The sequence below is a fragment of the Falco biarmicus genome, chromosome 6, assembly GCF_023638135.1.
Source record: "Falco biarmicus isolate bFalBia1 chromosome 6, bFalBia1.pri, whole genome shotgun sequence".
Lineage (NCBI taxonomy): Eukaryota > Metazoa > Chordata > Aves > Falconiformes > Falconidae > Falco > Falco biarmicus.
Window position 1 is genome coordinate 21,232,580 of NC_079293.1, and position 21,443 is coordinate 21,254,022.

The 21,443-nt window shown below is 36.8% G+C and overlaps 1 protein-coding gene across 1 annotated transcript in view; it reads left to right on the forward strand.

The window, feature by feature from the left end:
* CSMD1 (CUB and Sushi multiple domains 1) overlaps positions 1–21,443 on the forward strand; it is a 1,210,323-nt gene that overhangs the window by 1,105,398 nt on the left and 83,482 nt on the right. The window contains exons 49-50 of the mRNA XM_056344568.1: positions 11,103–11,291; positions 18,443–18,628. Of these exons, the coding sequence (XP_056200543.1) occupies positions 11,103–11,291; positions 18,443–18,628 (375 nt within the window). The remainder of the gene's footprint in view (positions 1–11,102; positions 11,292–18,442; positions 18,629–21,443) is intronic.

Here is a 21,443-nt window from a genome sequence, read left to right on the forward strand (position 1 = left end):
TATTATGGCACTAGCCACAGCTAATAAAAAAATTGGGGGACTGGAGAGAGATCCTTATGGCTATGTTTTAGGAACAAACAACTGTTTTGCTTTTTCTGTTTCACTAACAATGTCTGCACTTTTCTCTAAACTTCTGTACATTTTACATGAGACTCAATGGAAATAATCAGCAGGAAAGAAGACTAGCAGTGAGCAGCAGCATAAACAATTGGATTTAAATCTTAATGAGGGAAAGCAACATCATGAAAGCAGGAAAAATACAAGATCCCAAAAAGGCTATTGATACTGTGGCAGCTGTGACTGAGCCAGCAGGTTTCCTCATAATGAAGAACCCATTGAAATGAATTACTGCCCTCCCACAACCCTCCCCTTCTTCTCCAGCTATGCCTATGCACAAAATTTTGCAAATTGTAGTTTTGTCACAACTGATTTCATTTGAAGATAAAAATTTTTTTCACTTTTAAAAAGTACTAGAAGCTTTCAGAGGAATGCTTAATATTTTCTTTAATGCATGGCCTTGTTTGTGTAAGCAATTTGTCTAACGTTACTTGTATGTTTTCTATCATGATTTAAGGTTTTTTGCTAAATCTTAGTAGAAAAGAGCTATAGCATTACAACAGAGGGGTATTCTTATAAGGGCTTTGATATATTATAGATGCAATAGCATGATTTTAATCTAAATAATAAATTTCTTAACTGCACTAATACCTAGATATTAAGTGACGTCTCTTAATTTTGTGAGTATCTGTATAGCATACTGAAATTAAGAGGGGAAGCATCAGTTAAAATTTCTTGCAGGACTATGGAAGTACTCCCTTTTATTCTTTGAAAGGGATATAGTATGGTAGAATCACAAAATGGATGCCAAATATATAAGGAAAAGGTATTGCATGCTGGTTTTTTGTTTTGGTTTTTATTATTATTTATTTATTCATTCGTTAGTTCATTTATTTATTTATTTATGCTTGCTTGCTTGCTTATTGTTTGGTAGTGCTTGAACCTGACTTCCTGGTACAGCTGGGTTCCACCAAAACTATGTAGTTTATGGGGAAGACCTGTGAGTGCAGAAAGTGGAAGTTGCTGAGCCCAGGCTAGGAAACTCACTTTGTGAGAGATGAAAGTTTGAAACTGCTTTGAAAGACACCTGCAGAACATGCTGATTGCCTTTGCTCTTCCTCAACAATTTACAACCCTGTATGCACATTTCTACTCAAGCAAGCTAGTATTAAAGCATAAGAAAAAGGTGAATGACTTTTTTAAGTAGTGATGGGAGGAATTAAAGTACACTACTTGGCACACCCACTGCAGGCACTGTGATTTGGGAAGCAGAGAGGTACTTAGCTTGATACTTTGCAAGTTGACATTTGCTCTATAAAGTTTACAGGCTTTTGTTTAACTTTTAGTTAGTGATTCAAGGGTAAATAATTAAATAAGTGGTTAATTAGCTAATTTGCAATTGCCTACTAATAGAACTGTAGCCATACATATTAAAAACCCCACCATAGATCTCTATTTTACCTTATGTATTGGGTTTGCATGCCAAGGTTTTGGTAGTTGCTGGGTGGGGGGGGTTGGTGGGTGGGTGTTACAGGGGTGGCTTCTGTGAGAAGCTGCTGGAAGCTTCCCCCATGTCTGATAAAGCCAATGCCAGCCGTCTCCAAGACAGACTCACTGCTGGCCAAGGCTAAAGTAATCAGCTACAGTGGTAGCACCTCTGGGATGACACATTTAAGAAGGAGGGGGAAAAAAAGTGCACCAGCAGTCAGAAGACAGTAGTAAGAGAATAAGTGAGTGAAACAACTCTGCAGACACTAAGAAGGAGGGGCAGGAGGTGATCCAGGCACTGCAGCAGAGATACCTCTGCAGCCTGTGGTGAAGGCCATGGCAGGCTGTGCCCCCAGCCCATGGAAGTTAACAGTGGAGCAGATATCCACCTGCATCCTGTGGAGGACCCCATCCTGGAGCAGGTTGATGCCTGAAGGAGTCTATGACCTCGTGGGAAGTCCATGCTGGAGCAGAATCCTGGCAGGACTTGTGGAGAGAGAGGCCCAAACTGGAGTGGGTTTGCTGGTAGGATTTGTGACCCCACGGGAGACACACTAAAGCAGTTTGTTCTTGAAGGACTGCACCCTGTGGAAAGCCCCCATGCTAGAGCAGCCCATGAAGAACTGTAGCCCATAGGAAAAACTCATGTTGGAGAAGTTTGTGGAGGACTGTCCTCCATGGCAGGGACCTCATGCTGAAGCAGGTGAAGAGTGTGAGGAGTCTTCCCCCTGAGGAGGATGGAGCAACAGAAACAATGTGTGATGACTGACTACAACCCCCACTCCCCATCCCCCTGTGCTGCTGGGGGAGGAGAGGTAGAGAAATAGGGAGTGAAGTTGAGCCCAGGGTCATGGTTTAACTCCAGCTGGCAACTAAGCACCACACAGCCACCCGCTCTGCTCCAGTGGGATTGGGGAAAGTTGGAAGAGTAGAAATGAGAAAACTTGTAGTTTGAAATAAAGACAGTTTAATAGGTAAAGCAAAAGCCACGCACGCAAGCAAAGCAAATTAAGGAATTAATTCACCACTTCCCATCAGCAGGCAGGCATTCAACCATCTCCAGGGAAGCAGGGCTCCATCATGTGTAACAAACACCATCACTCAAAGTCCCCGCCTTCCTTCTACTCCCAACACTATATGTTGAGCATGATGTCATATGATATGGAATATCCCTTTGGTCAGTTTGGGGCCAGCTGTCCTGGCTGTGTCCTCTCCCAGCTTCTTGCCCACTGTGAAGCTGCTCACTGGTGGGGTGGTGTGAGAAACAGAAAAGTCCTTGACTCTGTGTAAACACTGCTCAGCAATAACAGAAACATCCCTGCATTACTAACATTGTTTCAAGCAGAATTTCAAAACATAGCCCCGTACTAGCTACTAGGAAGAAAATTGACTCTATCCCAGCCAAAACCAGCACACTCAGGAAGAAGGGAGGGGTGGAGGGGGAGGTGTGTTAAGATTTGGGTTTATTTCTGATTATCCTACTCTGATGTGATTAGTAATAAATTACATTAATTTTCCCTAAGTGGAGTCTGTTTTGCCCATGACAGTAATTGCTGAGTGATGCCTTCCCTGTCCTTATCTTGACCCATGAGCCTTTTATTTTCTCTCCCCTGTCCAGCTAAGGAGAGGGAGTGATAGAGCAGTTTTGGTGGGCACCTGACATCCAGCCAGGGTCAACCCACCCCACCTTAATTCTGCTTTTGTAACCTCATCTGTTATTGCAAGAATCTTAATTCTTCACCATTCATTTAATCTTATTTTTAAGCTTTGTACCCGGGAAACAACTGTTACTACGTCCTTTCTATTTCAATTTGAAAGAAAAGGCTGTTGATTGGTTTGGGTTTCTCCTTGCATTTTCCAGTAGCTGGTTACAAATGATGAAGGAACTGTATGAAAAAATTCATCAGACTCTTTATAGTTTCTTCTGTGGTTCCTAAACTTTAAGGTGGTGATTTGCTGTTGTAAATACAGCAGGAAAGTCACACAGCAGAGTTTTATGCAGTACTTTGAATCACAAGGAATATAAACAGGACCATTTATAAAAGTTGAACAATCAGTAAGAACATCTGTGCTATAAATAGCAGGTTATTTAGTCAGATATGTAATTTTTGAAGAGGCAGATGTTCACAATTATATCACTAAAGAGGGAATCGGCCTTTGCAAATTTACCTTGTTTTCATACTGCTTGCTTACTAGATTTAAAAATAAACTGCTGGCATGGTTTAACCCTGGCTGGTTATTAAGTACTACCCAGCTGCTCACTCACTCCCCTCTCACCCAGGGGGATGAGGAGGAGAGTTGGAAAAGAATGAAAGTTTGAGGGTTGAATTGTAAGAACAATTTAATAAATGAAATAGAATAAAAATGAAAGAACAATAATAACAATGATGACAATAACAGTTATAATAAAAAGGGGGAGGGAAAGAATAAAATCCAGAGGGAAAGAAAAAAAGGAACACATGGTGCACAATGCTCACTACCTGCCGACTGATGCACACCAGTGCTCAAGAAATGATCCCCAACCCCTACCAACCCCCCCGTTTATATACAGAGATTGACATCTCATGGTATGGAATACCTCTTTGGCTAGTTTGGGCCAGCTGTCCTGGCTGTGTCCCTTCCCAATTCCTTGTGCCTCTCCGGTCTTTTTACTGGCAGGGCCTGAGAAACTGAGAAGTCCTTGACTTTGTATAATCATTACCTAGCAACAACTAAAAAATCCTGTGTGCTATCAACACTGTTCTCACATCATATCCAAAACACAGCACCGTACTATCTCCTAAGAAGATAATTAACTCCATCCCAGCTGAAACAGAGATAACTGCAAAAGAAAGACCGCCTGACCCTTTTTTTTGTTGCTTGTTTGAGTATTAATCTCCTTGTTGATTCTGTACATTATAAAGTGAAAAATAACATGTGGAATGGATGGTCCCTTAATTAAGGAAATGTTTCAGTAAACAGAAGAGGTAGGTTTTGTTTTCTTCTGTGTCCATAACTAATTACTTCAGCCAGTTCCTGATTTCTTATCTGTAAAGTGAGTCTGTCTAAAGTGAGGATGATAGTAAACCTCTGCCTATTGGATATTTACAGAATAGCAGCACAAAGGACATAAGATCCCTTGGTAATATGATGATAAAGTAAGTATCCAAATGGGAAAGTTAGAAGGAAGCAGTGGACTAAGCTGTGACTTTTTATCTGTCAACAAAAAATCTAGCTTATAAACTAAACAAAAGCAACATGTGATTTGAAAGAAGGTATTTTGTTTATTTATAATTTCAAACATAGGACTGTTCCAGTGAATAGTTATAAGTATCTTCTTCGTATTAGTTTCTGTCTGAAGTATCGATCAAAAATACTGCTGGGAAATTAAGTCCTTTGCTAAAATAAATTCTTAGAGTAAATGTCATGGTGTTCACTGTGTGACTGAGACTTACAAAATCATCGGGGGGGGGGGTTGGACATCCAGTTTCAAATGATTTTATTTTGTAATTCGGAGTTATTTAATTGACCTTCCCTTAGACAGAACATTTCAAACAGAAAAAAAATATCTCAGCATAAATGTTTAAATGTTCCAGCCCTTAAGAGAATGTTCTTTGTGAAGGGAAGGGTATGGTCCTGCAAATGCAAGTTTTTATCTTGTTGACTGATAACTCTTATCAGTGTTTATCTATGCTGCTGTCCACACATAAGTTGACTAGGTGATATGTGATTTAGCTAGGCAGTTATTACCCTGTTGGTCTTCAGTTGCAAGTGACAAATGGATGTTGTGATTATAAATGAGCTGAAAGTGTTCAATATGTTGCATTACAAAAACTACTGGTGTTTAAGAGGCCTTGAAAGAATGTGGATGCCATATCATTTGGAAAAGTAAATTGTAAATTAAATCTGTAAATGTAAAACTATTTCAGGTCACTAGAATGGCTTCATAGAAGTTTATCACATTTTTGTGGTAAAACATTGTCATTCCTAGATGAGAGCACTCCTGTGTCATTGCATCTATTTCAGCTAAGCCTCATGATATTCCAGGACAGATGCTCTGTAGGAAACTGGCTGGGACAAAACCAGCATTTTATCTTAGTAGTCCTTGATACAAGGCTGCAATATTTTATGAGCAGTCTGTAGAGATTCCTGCTTTAACCCTGAATTTTCACTCAGCTGACAGTGGCTATAGTTTTTAGTCTGACATTCTTCAAGCATTTACTTGCACTCCACTTCTTCAGACATTTTTCATTTATTGTCTTGTGTGTGGTTCTTCATTTAGTTTGTCAGTTCCTGATCCTCGAAGATGTTGTGTATGCTTCATTCTGGACTCTGAGGAGAGTTCTGTTTAAAGAACAGATTAAAAATTACCGAACTGTAGATTATGAAGGGAATTGTATGGAGTGTTATCAGTATCCCTTCTCTGTCTCAACAAGTGTTAGTCTTCAACAAGATTTTTCAGAGTTGTAAACTAAAATCCATCTTCAGAATTTTAGATAATTTGCTTCAAATGCTTTCCTTCTTTTTATGCCGTGTGTAGCTTAGACATAATAAATTGTTTGAGTATCAGCTTTTTCTATTCATATTTCACTGCCTTTGCAGCACAAAATACAATGAGTTTTGGTAGGGCTTTGACATGGATGAAGGCTACAAGCAGTGCTTGCCTGCATCATTGTTGCTGTCCTCTGGCACTGCTTTCAGATGTCATTAACAAAAGTTTCCGAACGAGTAGATGGATTCAATCTATGGTAAATAACTGTTTTAAATATAAGTTATCCAAACATTTATGATTCATATCACAAAATGCACATTATTATGGGTTTTAGGGATACTCTTAACAGTCATGGAATTGTAAAGTTTGCTAATCTGTGGGCACAGCCCCTTTCTGATATGTGAGATCATTTCTGTACTACCTTCTGTTGAACTATTCATTGTACTTCAAGGAATTCACCTTGCTTTGTGTAGTCGCATTCACTATACCTACTTTGTCCCAAACCTCACACTCATTCTGGTCAAAATACCTTTGCCAAGCCAGTCTAGCTGTGCTCCCCGACCTTTCTCTGATCTCCATCCTTGTTCTACCCTTCCCTACAAATCAGTCTACTTTTAGTGGTTCTCTGGTAGATAATGTAAGTTCTTTATCCAGCTCTTGTCGATCTTTCTTACCCTTCTAGCTTCCTATCTTAATATCCCTTGCTTTCTCTTTACAATATCTCCCATTATTTGTTATCTTGCTTCTTCCTTGCTTCAGTCTGATCTTTTGGCTCCCACTAATCAATTCCGATTTACTGTATATATTTTTATTTCCAGTTTCTTTCCATGAATCATACATACATATGGTTTTCTTCTGTCATATTTTATTCTGAATTAATGTCAGTCTCTGATACATCCATCCTTTTGATGCCACTTCTAATAGCTAACCAGATCCTTCTCTTCCTCTCATTTCCATCACTGGCCCTTAGCCTGCAATCCCGCCCTTCCTTTTCTTGTTTCATTGCATAATCTGCCATGACTGTTCTTCCCCTGGGCTCTTAAACCCAGTACCTATGTGTCAAATATTTTCTCTCTCTTTTTTTTCCACTTATAACCTTCCTATCCAGTCAAACATAGGTCATAGCTTTATTTTCACACTTGAACCTCTGCCTTTAACTTGCACAATTTCCAGTGACCACAAAACTTTACCAAGACATTTCTGTTCCCAGATCTCTTCTTCCCAATTTCCTGCAGTCCCATGCAGCTGCTACCACTCAGTGAGACACTGGGGTGGCAGGAGAAGTGAGCACTAGTGACAGTAGGTTGAAATGATGGCTGAAAGCAACAGATCATCAGGAGTCATCAAGGTAGCTGGGGAAGGAGGATATGGATTTCTATAGGAGGTCTACAGTAATGACCATTAGGAATTAAGTACACTTGCCAAAGTGATGATGAAATAAATTCTGAGCAACATTGCTGTTCCTTTTGGTTTTTTATATCAATTCCTTTGTCTCAGTTCAATGATATTTCTGCTTGATTTTTTTCTGAACACCAGTTAGTTCACTGGAGAGCTTAAACTATGCCTTTGGGCTCTGGGCATTACTAATTATTACAACATAAGCAAAAATTATGGCTAATAGATTTCCCCTGTGGCCCTCGATGAAATTTGCAGTATTTTGGCATCATTCTGTGTAATTCAGCAGCCCGAATGTTCCATATTTCATGCCATTTTAAAGCTGATCTCTTTGGAGGTTCATATATACTATATATTATTGAAATTAACTACAGCTAAAAAAATGGCAGTAAGCTCCCTGGTAATCAGAAGATAAAGGTATGACCTGTTATACTCAAAATCTTGTTATGGGGAAAAGCCTACGTTTTAAGTGTCTAGCCAAGAATTTACTGTTAATATAACTGACACATTAGCAGTTTAGTAAAAGAATTACTAGACCAGATAAATTAGTTACAGGAAAAAAAGAAGAAAAAGGAAGAATATGTGGAAGCTACTATACAGAAAAACAGTATGGTTAGAATTGTTGTAGACACACTTCCCACTATAACCTATTCCCTGGTGCTACAGTCATGCTTTCGCTGGCAATGCTTCAGTTTGGTGTTTGTATGTTGGGGGAGATACTGCAGGCCATCAGCAGCTGGAGTTCTTCAACAGGAAGACTGTGATACTGATTTCTTCCTCACTCTTAAGATCCACGTAGAATCATTTTTGTGGGTAACACATTTTTACACCCTGCTGTTGGTCAAATTTAAGTTACACGTGATTCTACTGTATATACTTCATTTTACGTGTAGTTACTATTTTTTTTGCTCTTTTACTGAAAATCGTTTTTGCTCAGCTCTGAGTTACAAGTTTTTTAACTGATCACTGGTGAGTTGTGTATAGCTTTAGACAGCGCACAGGTTGTCACCCTCTTAGTGTACCATGCCTCTGCTTCTCTAACTATATCCTGTGTCCCCACCTCTCAAGGCCTCTGTTTGTCTATACATCACCATACTAGAGACCTAAATATCTTATTCTATACAGAATAATTGCTTGTTATAAGTACCTATATAAAGGTATGATTGTACCATAAAAAGATAATAGGAAATTATAAACATAATTCTAAAGTAAAATAATTCACCTGTACCCACTTGACCAGAGGGGAAATAAAAAAAAAAAAAAGCTGTTAAACCTAAAGAAAGTAAAAACCAAGCTGCAGGCAGGTCAAAAAAAGGTTGAGATGACACAAACCTGACAAACCTTGGTCCTGAGGACTTACAAACTCAGTACAAAGTCTGTAACCTGTTACTAGCAAAGGCAACACTGTATTACCGGGCCACAGGTTTATACATCATATGGCAAATATTTTCTGTTTAGAATTATAGTACTGAGGAGATAAATTTAAAGTTTTGTCTGAATGGCATAATATGTTTAGGACTCACCTGCTGTTGGTAAGGTCTCCTAGGATATTTAAAATTAAATAGTGCTTAAAAGGTTACTGGAGATGACTTTAGTATTCTTATCCAGTGGTCTTTTAGTCTTAACCAGCTTATGTTGCAATAACAGTATCATTTTTTCTTCAGTAGATTGAAAAAAAAAATAATCCATATTTATTGTGCTTCTTTAGAGGTCAAATCCCCTTTTAAATTTAAACAGTGTTTTAGTAATTTATTTCATTTAGTTAGCCGTGTAACTGAATGTCACTGTGCTTATAAGGGATGCAGAATGTGGTGCCAAACAATTGTTTTACTCAACTATCCTAGCTTACTGATTTTTAACCTGGCTTTTGGGTTTTTTTTCCCTTTTTATATATTTTTTTCCAATAACCCCCCAAGTGAAAGAATGTATAAAAATGATATTTCAAGTAGAAATAATCTTGCTTAATTGAGAACTGTAGTTTAATATAATCTCAACAGATGACTACATTTTTCAGCTTCTTTAATGTAGGACCTAGTTTTGCTGCTTTTGTTGGGTAGCATTTCTTAGGAATATTGACTTGGATACCTTTAGCATCTGAACCTAGACACTTAAAGGAAGCATGTCAATTGGTAGTCTAATCAACCTTATCTCTCCATAGTGAATGAACAGAAACATCCCTCGTTAGGTGGTAATTGATATCATAGTTGCACCATAGGGTGACAAAATATGCATTAAAAGAAAAAGAAAAAGAGGGAGCTAGATACTGAAAGCTGAAAGAAGGAAATCAGGGTTGTGTGAAATGAATGAATAGTATGAAAAATATTTATAGATGTAAACCAAATTCTGCACTTTTGCACTTGTGAAATAAAACCACAACATCTACTGGATAATGATACAAACATCATAGTATGCTTAAGACACGTTTCAGTATAGTGTAGAGAGTTAGTATTGTAGCAGCAGTTACAGTCTCGGTGTGCTTGGTACTGACATAGTTATCAGTGAAGTTCAATACTGTCTTCCCTGTGAAAAAGTTCATAGGCTTATTTCGGTGGTGGATGTTTAGCCAGGTTTATTTTCTGCAATCCATGTCGTTACCATGCTTCTTCTGAAAAGATACTAATCTGTGTAAGCTTGACATGGTGCACTGCTGCAAATGTGCGGTGACTTGTACATCAATATAAAGTTAAGGTAATTCTTTTGTATTGTTTTTATCAGTGAAAAATGTTTGCATGCAAGAAACAAATTTGTGTTAAACTCCACATGTATGTCAAACTATCCTATGCCTTTGCTTGACCCCTGGATCTGGCTTGGGTAATCATACTCCATCCTTATGTACAGGTATTGCAATCTTGGATTTTTTTTTTAAAAAGGTCTTTATTATTCACTTTTGACACAATTATGCATTGTGTGCTTTTTTTTTACTTCTTCAGGACATGTCTAAACATTTCACCTATATGTCACATGTTCTTGACGACCACACTGGTCAGGAAAACCTCTCTATGAAAAGTATTTGTAGTAGTAATGATTAAGGTTAGCAAGGTTTAGTTTCATTTCAAAACTTAGATTTAAACAAGTACATTCTATCTTCAGATGTAGTGTAAATTCAACATTTAAGAAGCTGCACTCAAGTTACATTCTTTTGCTAAAAATTTAATACAGTTGTCATGTAATATCTTTGGGGAAGTGTACTTTAAAATTACATTAATTTTGATGTGGAAACAAACGCATCTGAGGAATCAGTTTATGGTCATGCAAATTTTTAACATATTTGGCAAAAGGATACATTTTCTACTTGGATGTCTAAGTTCACTGGATTTTTAAAATAAAATTGTTCATTTTTGTTTGTTTTGTATATTGTGTGGTTCAGTAAAGTTTTATATTTATAAATGTATCAAATTTGAATTAGTTTATTGTGAGTGAAGTTACTGAATCATCTATATGTTTCCTGATTGCAGCTTCCTTATGTACAATAGCATAAACTGGCTTATGATTATAGACTGTGTTTTTTAACTTCATGGTATTTCTGCATAAGAAGTCTGAATCTTCACTGAGGATTCCAAAAGTGTAATGTAAAGAATTCTGTACTAATTTTAATGGCATTCAAAGTTTGCACATATCATAAATAATGAGAGCTTGGTACATGACGTGTGTTTTATGTGGTTTTAATAATGTCCCTTTTTTTGGCATTTAGCTCCCTATTGCAGCTTAAACCCTGTCTTGAGAAATGGTGGAATTGTAAATAAAACAGGGGGTCCTGCTGGAAGTAAAGTTCGCTATTACTGCAAACCTGGCTATAGAATGATTGGTCACAGTAACGCGACATGTAGGCGCCACCAAAATGGCATGTATCAGTGGGATTCTCCTGTGCCAATCTGCCAAGGTAAGATAATGTTTTCTTTTTGAGTATGCTTCTGTAATGTCATTGCAAAGAATATTTTACAAAACAGATACAGCATTGTCAATACTGCTGTATGCCAAGAGACACACTGACATAATGAATTTATCCAAATACATATTGAATTGTGTACTTAATATGTGCAGAGCTGAAGTATTAAGAAGTAATGTAGTCAAATACAGACCAAATGAAAAATACATTTTCAGCACTTTTTTGTTTAGTAAAATACATATCTAAACAGTCCACGGCTCATAGTATTGTTGTATTACAGAACTTTTAAATAAAAATTCAGTAGTTTTCTGGCATGCATTTGATTATTTTAGAAAATCGCTTTATAAGCAATGCTTAAAGACAGAAAACTGTATCTGAACATAATAAGGTGTGTAAAGAGTTCTGAATAATAGAGAGAACAGTTCTTTGAACAATTTAAGAAAACAGTCACCAATTTTAAGGGCAGAATGGAATAATTCACAGAAAGTTAGAGGGAGGAAAGATGTGCAGATGTGTGCAGGACTTGACATGAGGTCCAGGACTTTATCATGGATAACCAGGGAACAGAGTCCCAGCCAGTAATAAATTCTGAACAAAAATTAAGCAGACTCAAAAAAATAACAAAATACTTCAGACACTGTGTCCTTGTTATTTTATACTATGTGCAAGAAATAGCTGTGAAATTTTAACAATGCAGCATGTTCACAAATACATTTTATTCTTTAATTTTAAGCGGTATTTATAATTTCAGTAATGTATGTGGCTGTGTGTACATAGATTTCTGTTAGCAGCAGGGGAAAAAAGATTTTGGAGATAGTAAATGAGTTTAATCTTTACTATAAAGATCTTATTAATGTAGAATTCCTCAATTTTAATATGCCACTGTTATAACTGTGACACAATTATTCCAAACTTGTATGTCTGGATGAAGCATATAGTGTTCAATAAACTCTGAAATGGAAAGTATATTTCTAAGGTTATTAAATATGTGTTACCAAAATACATGCATTCTCTCTGAAAATTCATTAAAATTACACCTTTGGTCCAGCTCAAGGATTCCATTATAGAATGTTTCCCAATAAAAATGCTTTTGATTAAGTCTGAAATTTCTGTAAAACCAGTCCTGCAGGGTTATATTTGTATATTAATAACTTGACTGTGTCAGAGGTAACATTTGAAATCAAATGTGATTGTATTATCAAAAAAGAGGAGTTATTTTTTGCATATTTAATATAACAAGATCAGTTTTAATATGAACACATATAATAAGGGTTAATCTGGTAGGGTCAGAAGATATTTTTCAATTCTGGTCTTCCCAAGTGCAGATGCATGTAATAATGGACAATGTATGAAGAACTTGACTCCTATGTAGGACATTTGAAAGTATTGTGATTGCTTTTATTTCATATGAGAAGGAAAAAGAGAAATGTGAGCCATGCTATGTTCAAAATATTTATAAGCAGCAAAAATAGCAATTTGTATGCAATAGCAGTAGATAGCTGCTGAGAGGATGTAGTACAGGCCCCAGTAATGATCCTGGCAACCACATGCGTCACCTTGGCCACTGCTTAGCTCGCGTCCAGATCCCTGTGCTGGGGGAGCGTAGAAAAAGAAGGCTGAGGCTCAGGGGTGAATAGGTGATAAGAGAAAATGAGAGAAAAGCTTGGCAAGAAGAGCAGTTAGCATAAAAAACCGAAAGCAAGTTGTCAGGGTCCATATGGAGCAGGAGTGCAGGGCTGCAGATGTCTGGAGACGTGGTGGCAGTGCCATTGTGACGGAGTGGCTGTGCTCCTCTGGGAGGTGTGAGCAAACACCCTTCTTTATCCCAACTGTTCTTCATAGACAGGACACAGCCTTTGACTTTTTTCTTCCTGATTTTCTCCCACTCATTCTTAAGAGTTAAAAATAATTTTAAGGAGTCTTGAAGAACACTTGGCTGCTGTTCACCATTGGAGTTACTCCCTAGTAGGTTTATAAAAGAAAACTGGAGATGCCTACTTTAAGGAAGAAGTTCTCTTGTCTGGACTGTGGGTACTTGGAAAGGCTGGAAACCTATGACAGTCATGATAAAAAATATAGTTGAAGCCAACATTTCCTGCTTAAAATCCTGATTCCAACTACTGTTACTATTGATACCTCTGTGCTTGCTGAAGTGGATAGAACCACACTGCAGAGCTAGAGATCCTTGTACTTTTTGCTGTGCTAAACAAAGGTTATTCCAGGACCATAATGGGATTCCATGTCTGACCTGGGGTAGAAGACTTTAAGTGTTTTTATGGAGCTGGCTTGAAAAGATCCATTTGCATTTTGCTCAAGAACCTTGAGCCTGGGACCACCAAACTTCTTCATAAAATTAACTATTCTGTGTGTTTGAGCATGAAATTAAACTTGGGCTTTTACCTTTTTGCTGAATCTTGTTATGCAAAAAATATCCCTCTTAGCAACCAGTCTTAAAATAAAAAATGTGAGGTAAGTAGCACAGTTTAAGAGTTTCAAATCCCTGTTTCCTTTTATAATGTACTCTAGACCTATGATCATATTTCAAAATACAAAACAGTGAGAAGCATACTACTGTAGACTAAAAAAACCAGAAGTTTGAGGGGAAACCTGGAAACCTCTAATAGGCTAAAAGTAGCTCCAAAGAGGAATGAAATAATTATAAATGCCCTTTCTGGACAGAGAAATTACAGCTAAGTTTATTTCAACAGGATCTGAAGTTAGACCTTTATTTTTTTCTTCTTTTCTCAGAGGGGCTGTGAAACACTGGAATATATTCCCTTTGGAGAATATGGACTTTTCATTATTGGAAGTTTTTCAGGAACAAATTAGATGAACACTGGTCAAGTATAATTTTGGCTTGTGATAGGAGAATAGACTAGATGACCATTCATAACCAACTGTTTTTTGCACCCACAGCCCTATGGCTACATAGCCCTTTTGGTTTCTTTGTTATTCTTGTATGTATCCAAGCCGGAGAACTAGTATTTCTGTGGCATGGTTCTCCCTGATGTTTCTGATTGGATGTCACAGACATAAGCCACTCAAGAGTTTTTTTGTTATGAATCCCACTTTTAGGGCCTCCTCTCTTGCTACCTTTAATTTTAGGGTATTTAAATACTTTTTCTCAGCACTATGTTCAATGCCAGAAACAGGTCACTAGATGATAAATGCTTGTGCGTTAAATTTAGAGATTTTACAGTGTATGGAAATAAACTCAGTGTCTGACTATAATGCAGTCTCCAGCTTCTCTTCTATATGCAGTGAACTTGCATGCTTTAAATATGAATAATACATTAGCATCTTAAAATTATATAGGTGTATAGATATTTTAAAGGATTGCTTTAAACTCTAAATTTACTGATTTTGGTAAGAAGTAAATTCCAGTAACACATGTGGAACATCAAAGAGTGACTAAAACTGCCTATCAGTTTCTAGGTAGTAAAAGGCTTTTCCATTTGTGTTGATTACCTGTTCTTTGGAGGAAGTATATTTTTCTGCTGTGCAAGATAATAAAGACAATTAAGGTTGAGTTATGTATCTTTTATACTCTGAATGCACATCTCCCAGCTGGAACCTGGCAGTCTCATCTAATCATTGACCTAAGAGGCATGTTGACGGTTCCTCAAGTCAGAAGATTTTCTGACATCATTCTTTATCATTTTTCAATCATATGGGAAGCTGGGAGCTTCAAAATACTTGGGTGTGGGACAGCAGTGACTTGTTTCCACTGTCCAAAGACGATATGCTGTTTCAGTTTACTTCAACTAACTTTTCTTCAGACATCAAAGTACTTGCTATTTAGTGAAACTGGCTGTGCTGATATGTTTTGTTTGCACACTACTGTTCTAAAAGCCATTAGCAGCCTCAAGAAATTAGTAGCAACAGGAGTATTTCTTTCTAATCCTAGTTTCTGGGGGAGAAGCAAACAACAACAGACTGTAACAGGAACAGAGCCAGAATGCCAAAACTGCTTTTGTGATTAGTGGCTGAAGCAGCAGTGAGAGTAACCTCACAATGTAGCAGTACAGGGTTCAGCAGGAGTGGAGGAAAGAGACAGTAGAGGGCTGAGGTACACACAAAAAGTGGTGAACTGTGACAGGTAAGCATAGATTTTTGAGGTGCTTTGGTACACTGGACATGGCATCAGAGCTGACATAACTGATAAGCTCACCTGGTTGTGACCTGAGTGTTGTACATCTGTTGTTCTTTAAACTTGCACATAAGAACTACTCAGTCTTGAACTTTTCAGTAGTTTCTAGAGAGGTTGTTACTAAAGGTGAAGAGCAAATGCTAACAGAAGTATTTGCTGCTAACATGAACTAAACAGGCTTTTTGTTTCTTCTCAAATGACAAAATAAATTCTTCTTGCTCCATAGAAACCACTAAGTTATTTGAAGTTAATTAACGTCTGAAATATTTAAAGGGAACTAGAATAAGGTCCACCTGTATGTATAGATGTTCATATACATGGATGAGTGGTTAGACCGATAGTTTTGTATTTTAGTTTTATACAATTAAATGTATACACACTTAACACAGAGATTGTTTTGATGTCAGAAAGGAGACCTGAAAAAGTTGAGAAGTTAAGTCTTATTCCAATTACATTCTACATCAAGCATTCGGATCTATTGCCACAAAGCAGAAAAATAACTGAGAGGCCAGGGAGGGACATAGTGCAAGGCTCTGGAGACACTGAAATATTTCACAGTAAGTGTGACTGGAAAAGGAGAATGTATAGGCATTTTTATGTTGTAGTAAAATAGAGTGACAGTTTAACTTTCTGTCAATTCAGCATGCAATCAATTTTGCATGAAATTCTGGTAATGTGACAGAGGGTCAGAGTTGGTTCTAGTTGTAGGTAAAGGATTAAATTGCTTATTAGGGGAGCAGGTAGAGTGCTGAACCAGATGCAGCTCTGTTAACATGAGTACATGTTAGTACCTATAATTAGTACCTATATAAAATTAGTACCTATATTGAGTACAGCGGAGCCCTGAAAATATACCGCTCCTGCAGTGGTCACCTTGTGGGGAGTGACTCCTAATACAAAGACCTGCTCCCAGAAGCAGCAGAACTTGCTTTTATCCTCCTTCTCCACTTTCTCTAACTCCATTAAGAGCAGTAAGTGTGGGCGTTAAGAACCCATTCCTTATCACCTCTCCCTTTTCTGTGCCAGTGCTGCTCCTTCTAGTGGCAGGAGCACAGCCCTTACCTACTGAGGGAGAGACACTCAATTTTGCTAAAAGCAGCACTGCTTAAGGTGTTACAAAGGAAGCCCTTATTTTGGATCATTCCTACAGTTCTACTTCTATTAGCAATTTGACAGATTCCAGATGGAAGCAACAACTGAAATGAACTAACCATTCATCATTTTATAATGCATACCTCTCCTCATTATAATCATATGCAAATTACTGTGTTGTATTTAATTTAAATGCATCAAATGTGACAGCTTGGGAATACTGAAAACAAATTTGAGCATTGTGTTTATGGTACCATGACGATGTGTTGTGAAATTAATCATTTATATTGAATTGGGTAAACGATAATAAAAAATCAGATTAAAAAACCCACTTATTTTCACCTCTGTTTAATAGTTTTCAGACAAAAGCTGTCATTTCTTCTTTTGAAATATACTGACTTTATTACAATAATAGAAATTCACAGTTTCAAGGGGAAAGGAACAAATACCCACAGGACTTTTTAACTGCTAAAATGTTGAATTGCTTCCTAGAATTGACTGTGTATATAAAAGACATTTTCATTCATAAACCTCCATTTTTCATTGGTAAATATTTAGAAATGAAAGCTTCAAAGCTATGTTTTGTTCACTGTATTTACTGAAGAGCAATAAACTGGATGCTGAATTGAAAACAGCTAGTGATTCTGTGCACACATACATTGGTTTATATGAACTCTTTAAATAGATTCATTGTAATAATGTGATGGTTTCTCTGCTCCAAGTTACCATTTTGTGTAAAAAAATTTCCTTTCAGAGGAACTAATGCTATGACTTTCCCTTCAGAAGCACCATGGGGAAAGTATAAAGTCTTTAACAGCATTATGGACTTATTCAAGCACCTAGAGTTAATCTCTGTGCATAAATATATATTTTAAAATCAAACATAACATTGAAAGAAACTTAAAAAATGGATACTGAAAAGTTGCCTTTCTTCTTTTCATTACTAAAGTCAAGGGAGAAATCAGTTGGCAGAAGGCAATCCTGCCTTGGAGACCTCTCCTAAAAGTGACTGAAATAGATATTTTTATAATTGTACTCTGCCCTAAAATTGTATATTTTGAGATACTGTTAAATGAACTGTACTGAACTCTGGTCAAATAATAAATAAATAAGCAAGAAAACCTAGATACTACTCAAACTTCACTAACTTGACAGCAAATCTGTGAGCTTGAAAGAATAATTGCTTATCAGAGAGAGATTCTAAAGGAACAACAAAAAAGTGAAAATAATTCTGTAAGTAATTTCCTTCATTATATGAAACATGAATAAACCTGAATTCACATAATATTTAGCATTCTGAAATGAATTAATCAGGTGTGTAAATAAGTGTTAAATATCTGAATAATGCCCTTCAGTAGAACTCTTCCCTGTCTAGTCATATATTTAGGTGCTTCTCTCATCAGACAAGAAATGTTAAATTGAATTCTTAAATACCATTGTTTTATATGTACAGAACAAACAAATATAAAGTTTTGTTTGTAGTAATGCAGGAATGAAAGAAACCCTGAGAGAATAAAAGCAGACTATTAGAAAACATTTAAGAATTTCCCAGTTTATTGCTTCTTGGGCCAAATCACTTTGGATGCTTTCTTGGTTTTCTCACTAGCAAATAAACTCTTGTCCTGAGCCTATATTGAAATTTCTGTCTCTACAGTGATTGGATTAACAAAACAGTGATTTATAAAATGTTTGTCTATCTTAGATGCACTTCAAAGTGTTTATCAATGTTTTAAGTGCTGTTACATTTATTGGAACATTGTAAATAAGATGGAAAATTAATTGAAGTTTTTATTAATGGGTTATGTCAAAATTGCTAATTTATGTTTCTTATTTCAGTGGGGGGACAATATTTTTTAAAAAATATGACAAAATACCAATTCTTTATCTTTCCCTTTCTTTTCAGCTGTATCTTGTGGTATTCCTGACTCCCCTGGGAATGGTTCAGTTATAGGTAATGAATTTACTTTGGGCAGTAGACTGATATATGAATGTAATGAAGGCTTTAAGCTAGAATCTAGTCAACAAGCAACAGCAGTGTGTCAAGAAGATGGATTATGGAGCAACAAAGGGAGGCCACCTGTTTGCAAATGTAAGTGGGCATGTATTTCTCAAGCATATTTCCCTTGAACTTTCTCAGGAAACTCTTTGCTGTTGATGTTTAAGTTTTATGTATACATATTCCCTGAATACATATTCATTTAGCATTCAATAAAGTAGAAGACCCTTGTAAATTTCTTTATTAAAAAGCCCTTTGTTTATTGTCTTAAAAAAAACTCTGCATTAAAATTATTAGATAATTCAGTTTCATGTATGTTTTGTTATTACGAATAACGTGCTCTTCTCCATTTTCACAGTAAAATTTAAAACCACCAATTGTAATTTATTTTAATATAGCTTCTAAAGTAATAAAAGCAAAAAATATTTCTTAAAATACTGCTAATATAGATAATTAAGCTGAATAAAAGTCTTTTAGTCTTCATTTTTGCCTGCTGTCAGAACTAGCCAGTGTAACACACACTCCTATACCATGTGGCTTGGCCTCTCATTTGCATCGGGTTACCATTGCCTGTCTTCGTACTGAATGGAAGCAATAATTACCTGAGGCTGACTTTGAGTATGTCACTTGAAATACCAATTAGGACATAATCTTTAAATTATTAATTGCTATAATCCTATACCTAAAATTTTTGAGAGCTGATTTAGAATCTTGAGCTGATCAACAGTGTGTGTATGTGCTTTCCAGATTCTGAATTTGAAAAGCAGTTTAGTTTTTCAAACAAGTAAAATTCAACTTATTTTTAAAGAAAAAATAAAATGGTACAAATATAAGAATTGTGAAGTTATATATGATTGTGAAATGGTTTTCATTTATTTGAATTAGTTGACAGCAAAGAATTGTTAAAAATACTACTGAAAGTTACTTCAAGAGATCTAAGCATTACTGGCAGATGATCATTTAACCCAATCTTGAAGACCTTCCTGATTACTCTGTTTCAGTATTTTACTTTTTTTTTCCACTTGTAATTATTTCCCTAGTATATATAACCAGAATCTGGTTTTCTTAGTGTAAATGCACTGTTTCATTCTGTACCCACAGTGGACAAATAGAAGTAATTTTATTCTTCTTTCATTCTCTTTAATGTATTTGAATACTGTTGTTTTTTTCAGTGTGGTAGGTTAACCTTGGCCAGCAGCCACACCCTCACCCAGCTGCTTGCTCACTCTCTCTTCAACCAGACAGGGGGAAAAATAGGATGAAAAATCTCATGGGTTGAGAAAAGGACAGAGAGATTACTGTCACAGGACTTGACTTGGGGAAAGTTAATTTAATGTATTGCCAATTAAAATAGGGTCAAATACATTTCAGGAAAAAAATCAAACTAACACTTTCCTCCCCTTATTCCCAGGATCAATTTCACTCCTTTGCTCTTGACTCTTCTCCCCACTCCAAGCACCAAGTGGTGGGGGATAAGGAAAGGGAGTTGTGGTCAGTTTACAAAAAGCTCCTCTCTGCTGCTGCTTCCTCTTCGCACTTTCCCTCTGGTCCAGTATGTGTCTTCACAGATTGTTGTCCTTCAGGATAAACTTGCTTTAGTGTAGATCCTCCATTGGCTGCAGTTCCTTTAGAAGATATCCACCTGCCCCAGCACAGGCTGCAGTGTTAATATCTGCTCTGACATGGTCATCTCCATGGGTTGCAGCAGAATACCAGCTCAGGTGACTGGAGCACCTCCTCTTCCTCCTTCTCCTGTGACGCGCTGGTGTTCCCTCTGCCACATCTCACTCATTTTGTTCCCTCCTCCTTTACTTGTCTGGTATTTTACCCTTTCCTAAATACACTTTCCCAGAGGTGCCACATCTTGGCTGATGTGCTCAACTGTGTCCTGTGGCAGGTCCTTTGGAACGTGCTGTGTCCAGCAGTCCAAGCCCCTCTTCAGAGAGACTTCACCCCTGCAGCACCCTTCCTGCTGCCCACACATTGACTCCTTCACCCAGTGCACTAAGTCACCTTTTCCTTAGAGATAATTGTCTTGCTGCTATTCATTCTCATTCTTCATACTTTTTGGACCAGTGAGTCTCATTATTGTCCCCTGGACAATCTCCAGTTGATCTACACCTTTCTTGAGGGACAGTGCCTAAACTGAACACAGTAGTTCCACAGATTATATGAGGATTATTAAAACCCAGCTGTGAACACACAAACATGATCAAATTCAGATCCTCGTGCAGAGGGAAGGCAGGGCTCCAGTGCACTGAACTGTGCTTCATTCTCTCCTTTGACATGACTTGAATGATTAATCAGCAGAAATATGAACAGGTATTTTGGAGGGAAGAGGTCAGTTAAACTAATTGGAGTTTAAAAATACTGAATTAATAACACTATATCTGCAGTGAAAAAATAAATAAATCGCGTATTACTGAAATGATCAAACTGAACCAGACAATGACTACCCTGTAACCCTGTAAAACAAAGCTTAATTATTAATATTTAACACAACTTTCAACATTAAGAAGTTTTGATTAATATCTATAGTACTCTAAATAAATATATATACCACTTTTTTATCTTATTTATTCCTTTTCTAAAAATTTATTCAGTTTGAAAAAAGAAATGCATTACTTCTAAAACCATAAGTGCTAAATTAAAGTGCTAGTGATCTACATGAAAGTATTAAAGTCAATATTTTAAAAATAAATTGCTGTTCAGAGGTAGGCATGCCTTACCCAAGATTTCTTACTTGCAAAGTGCAGAAAAGCTTAGATAATCTGCATAACAACCTGTTTTTTGTAGCATTACTGCTGTAAGGATAAATGTATTTGGTCTGCAGAGACAGAAACAGCTCAGACTTGATGAGAAGCAAACATAGCACTGAAAGGTAAATGGTAAATAAATGAGTTCAATT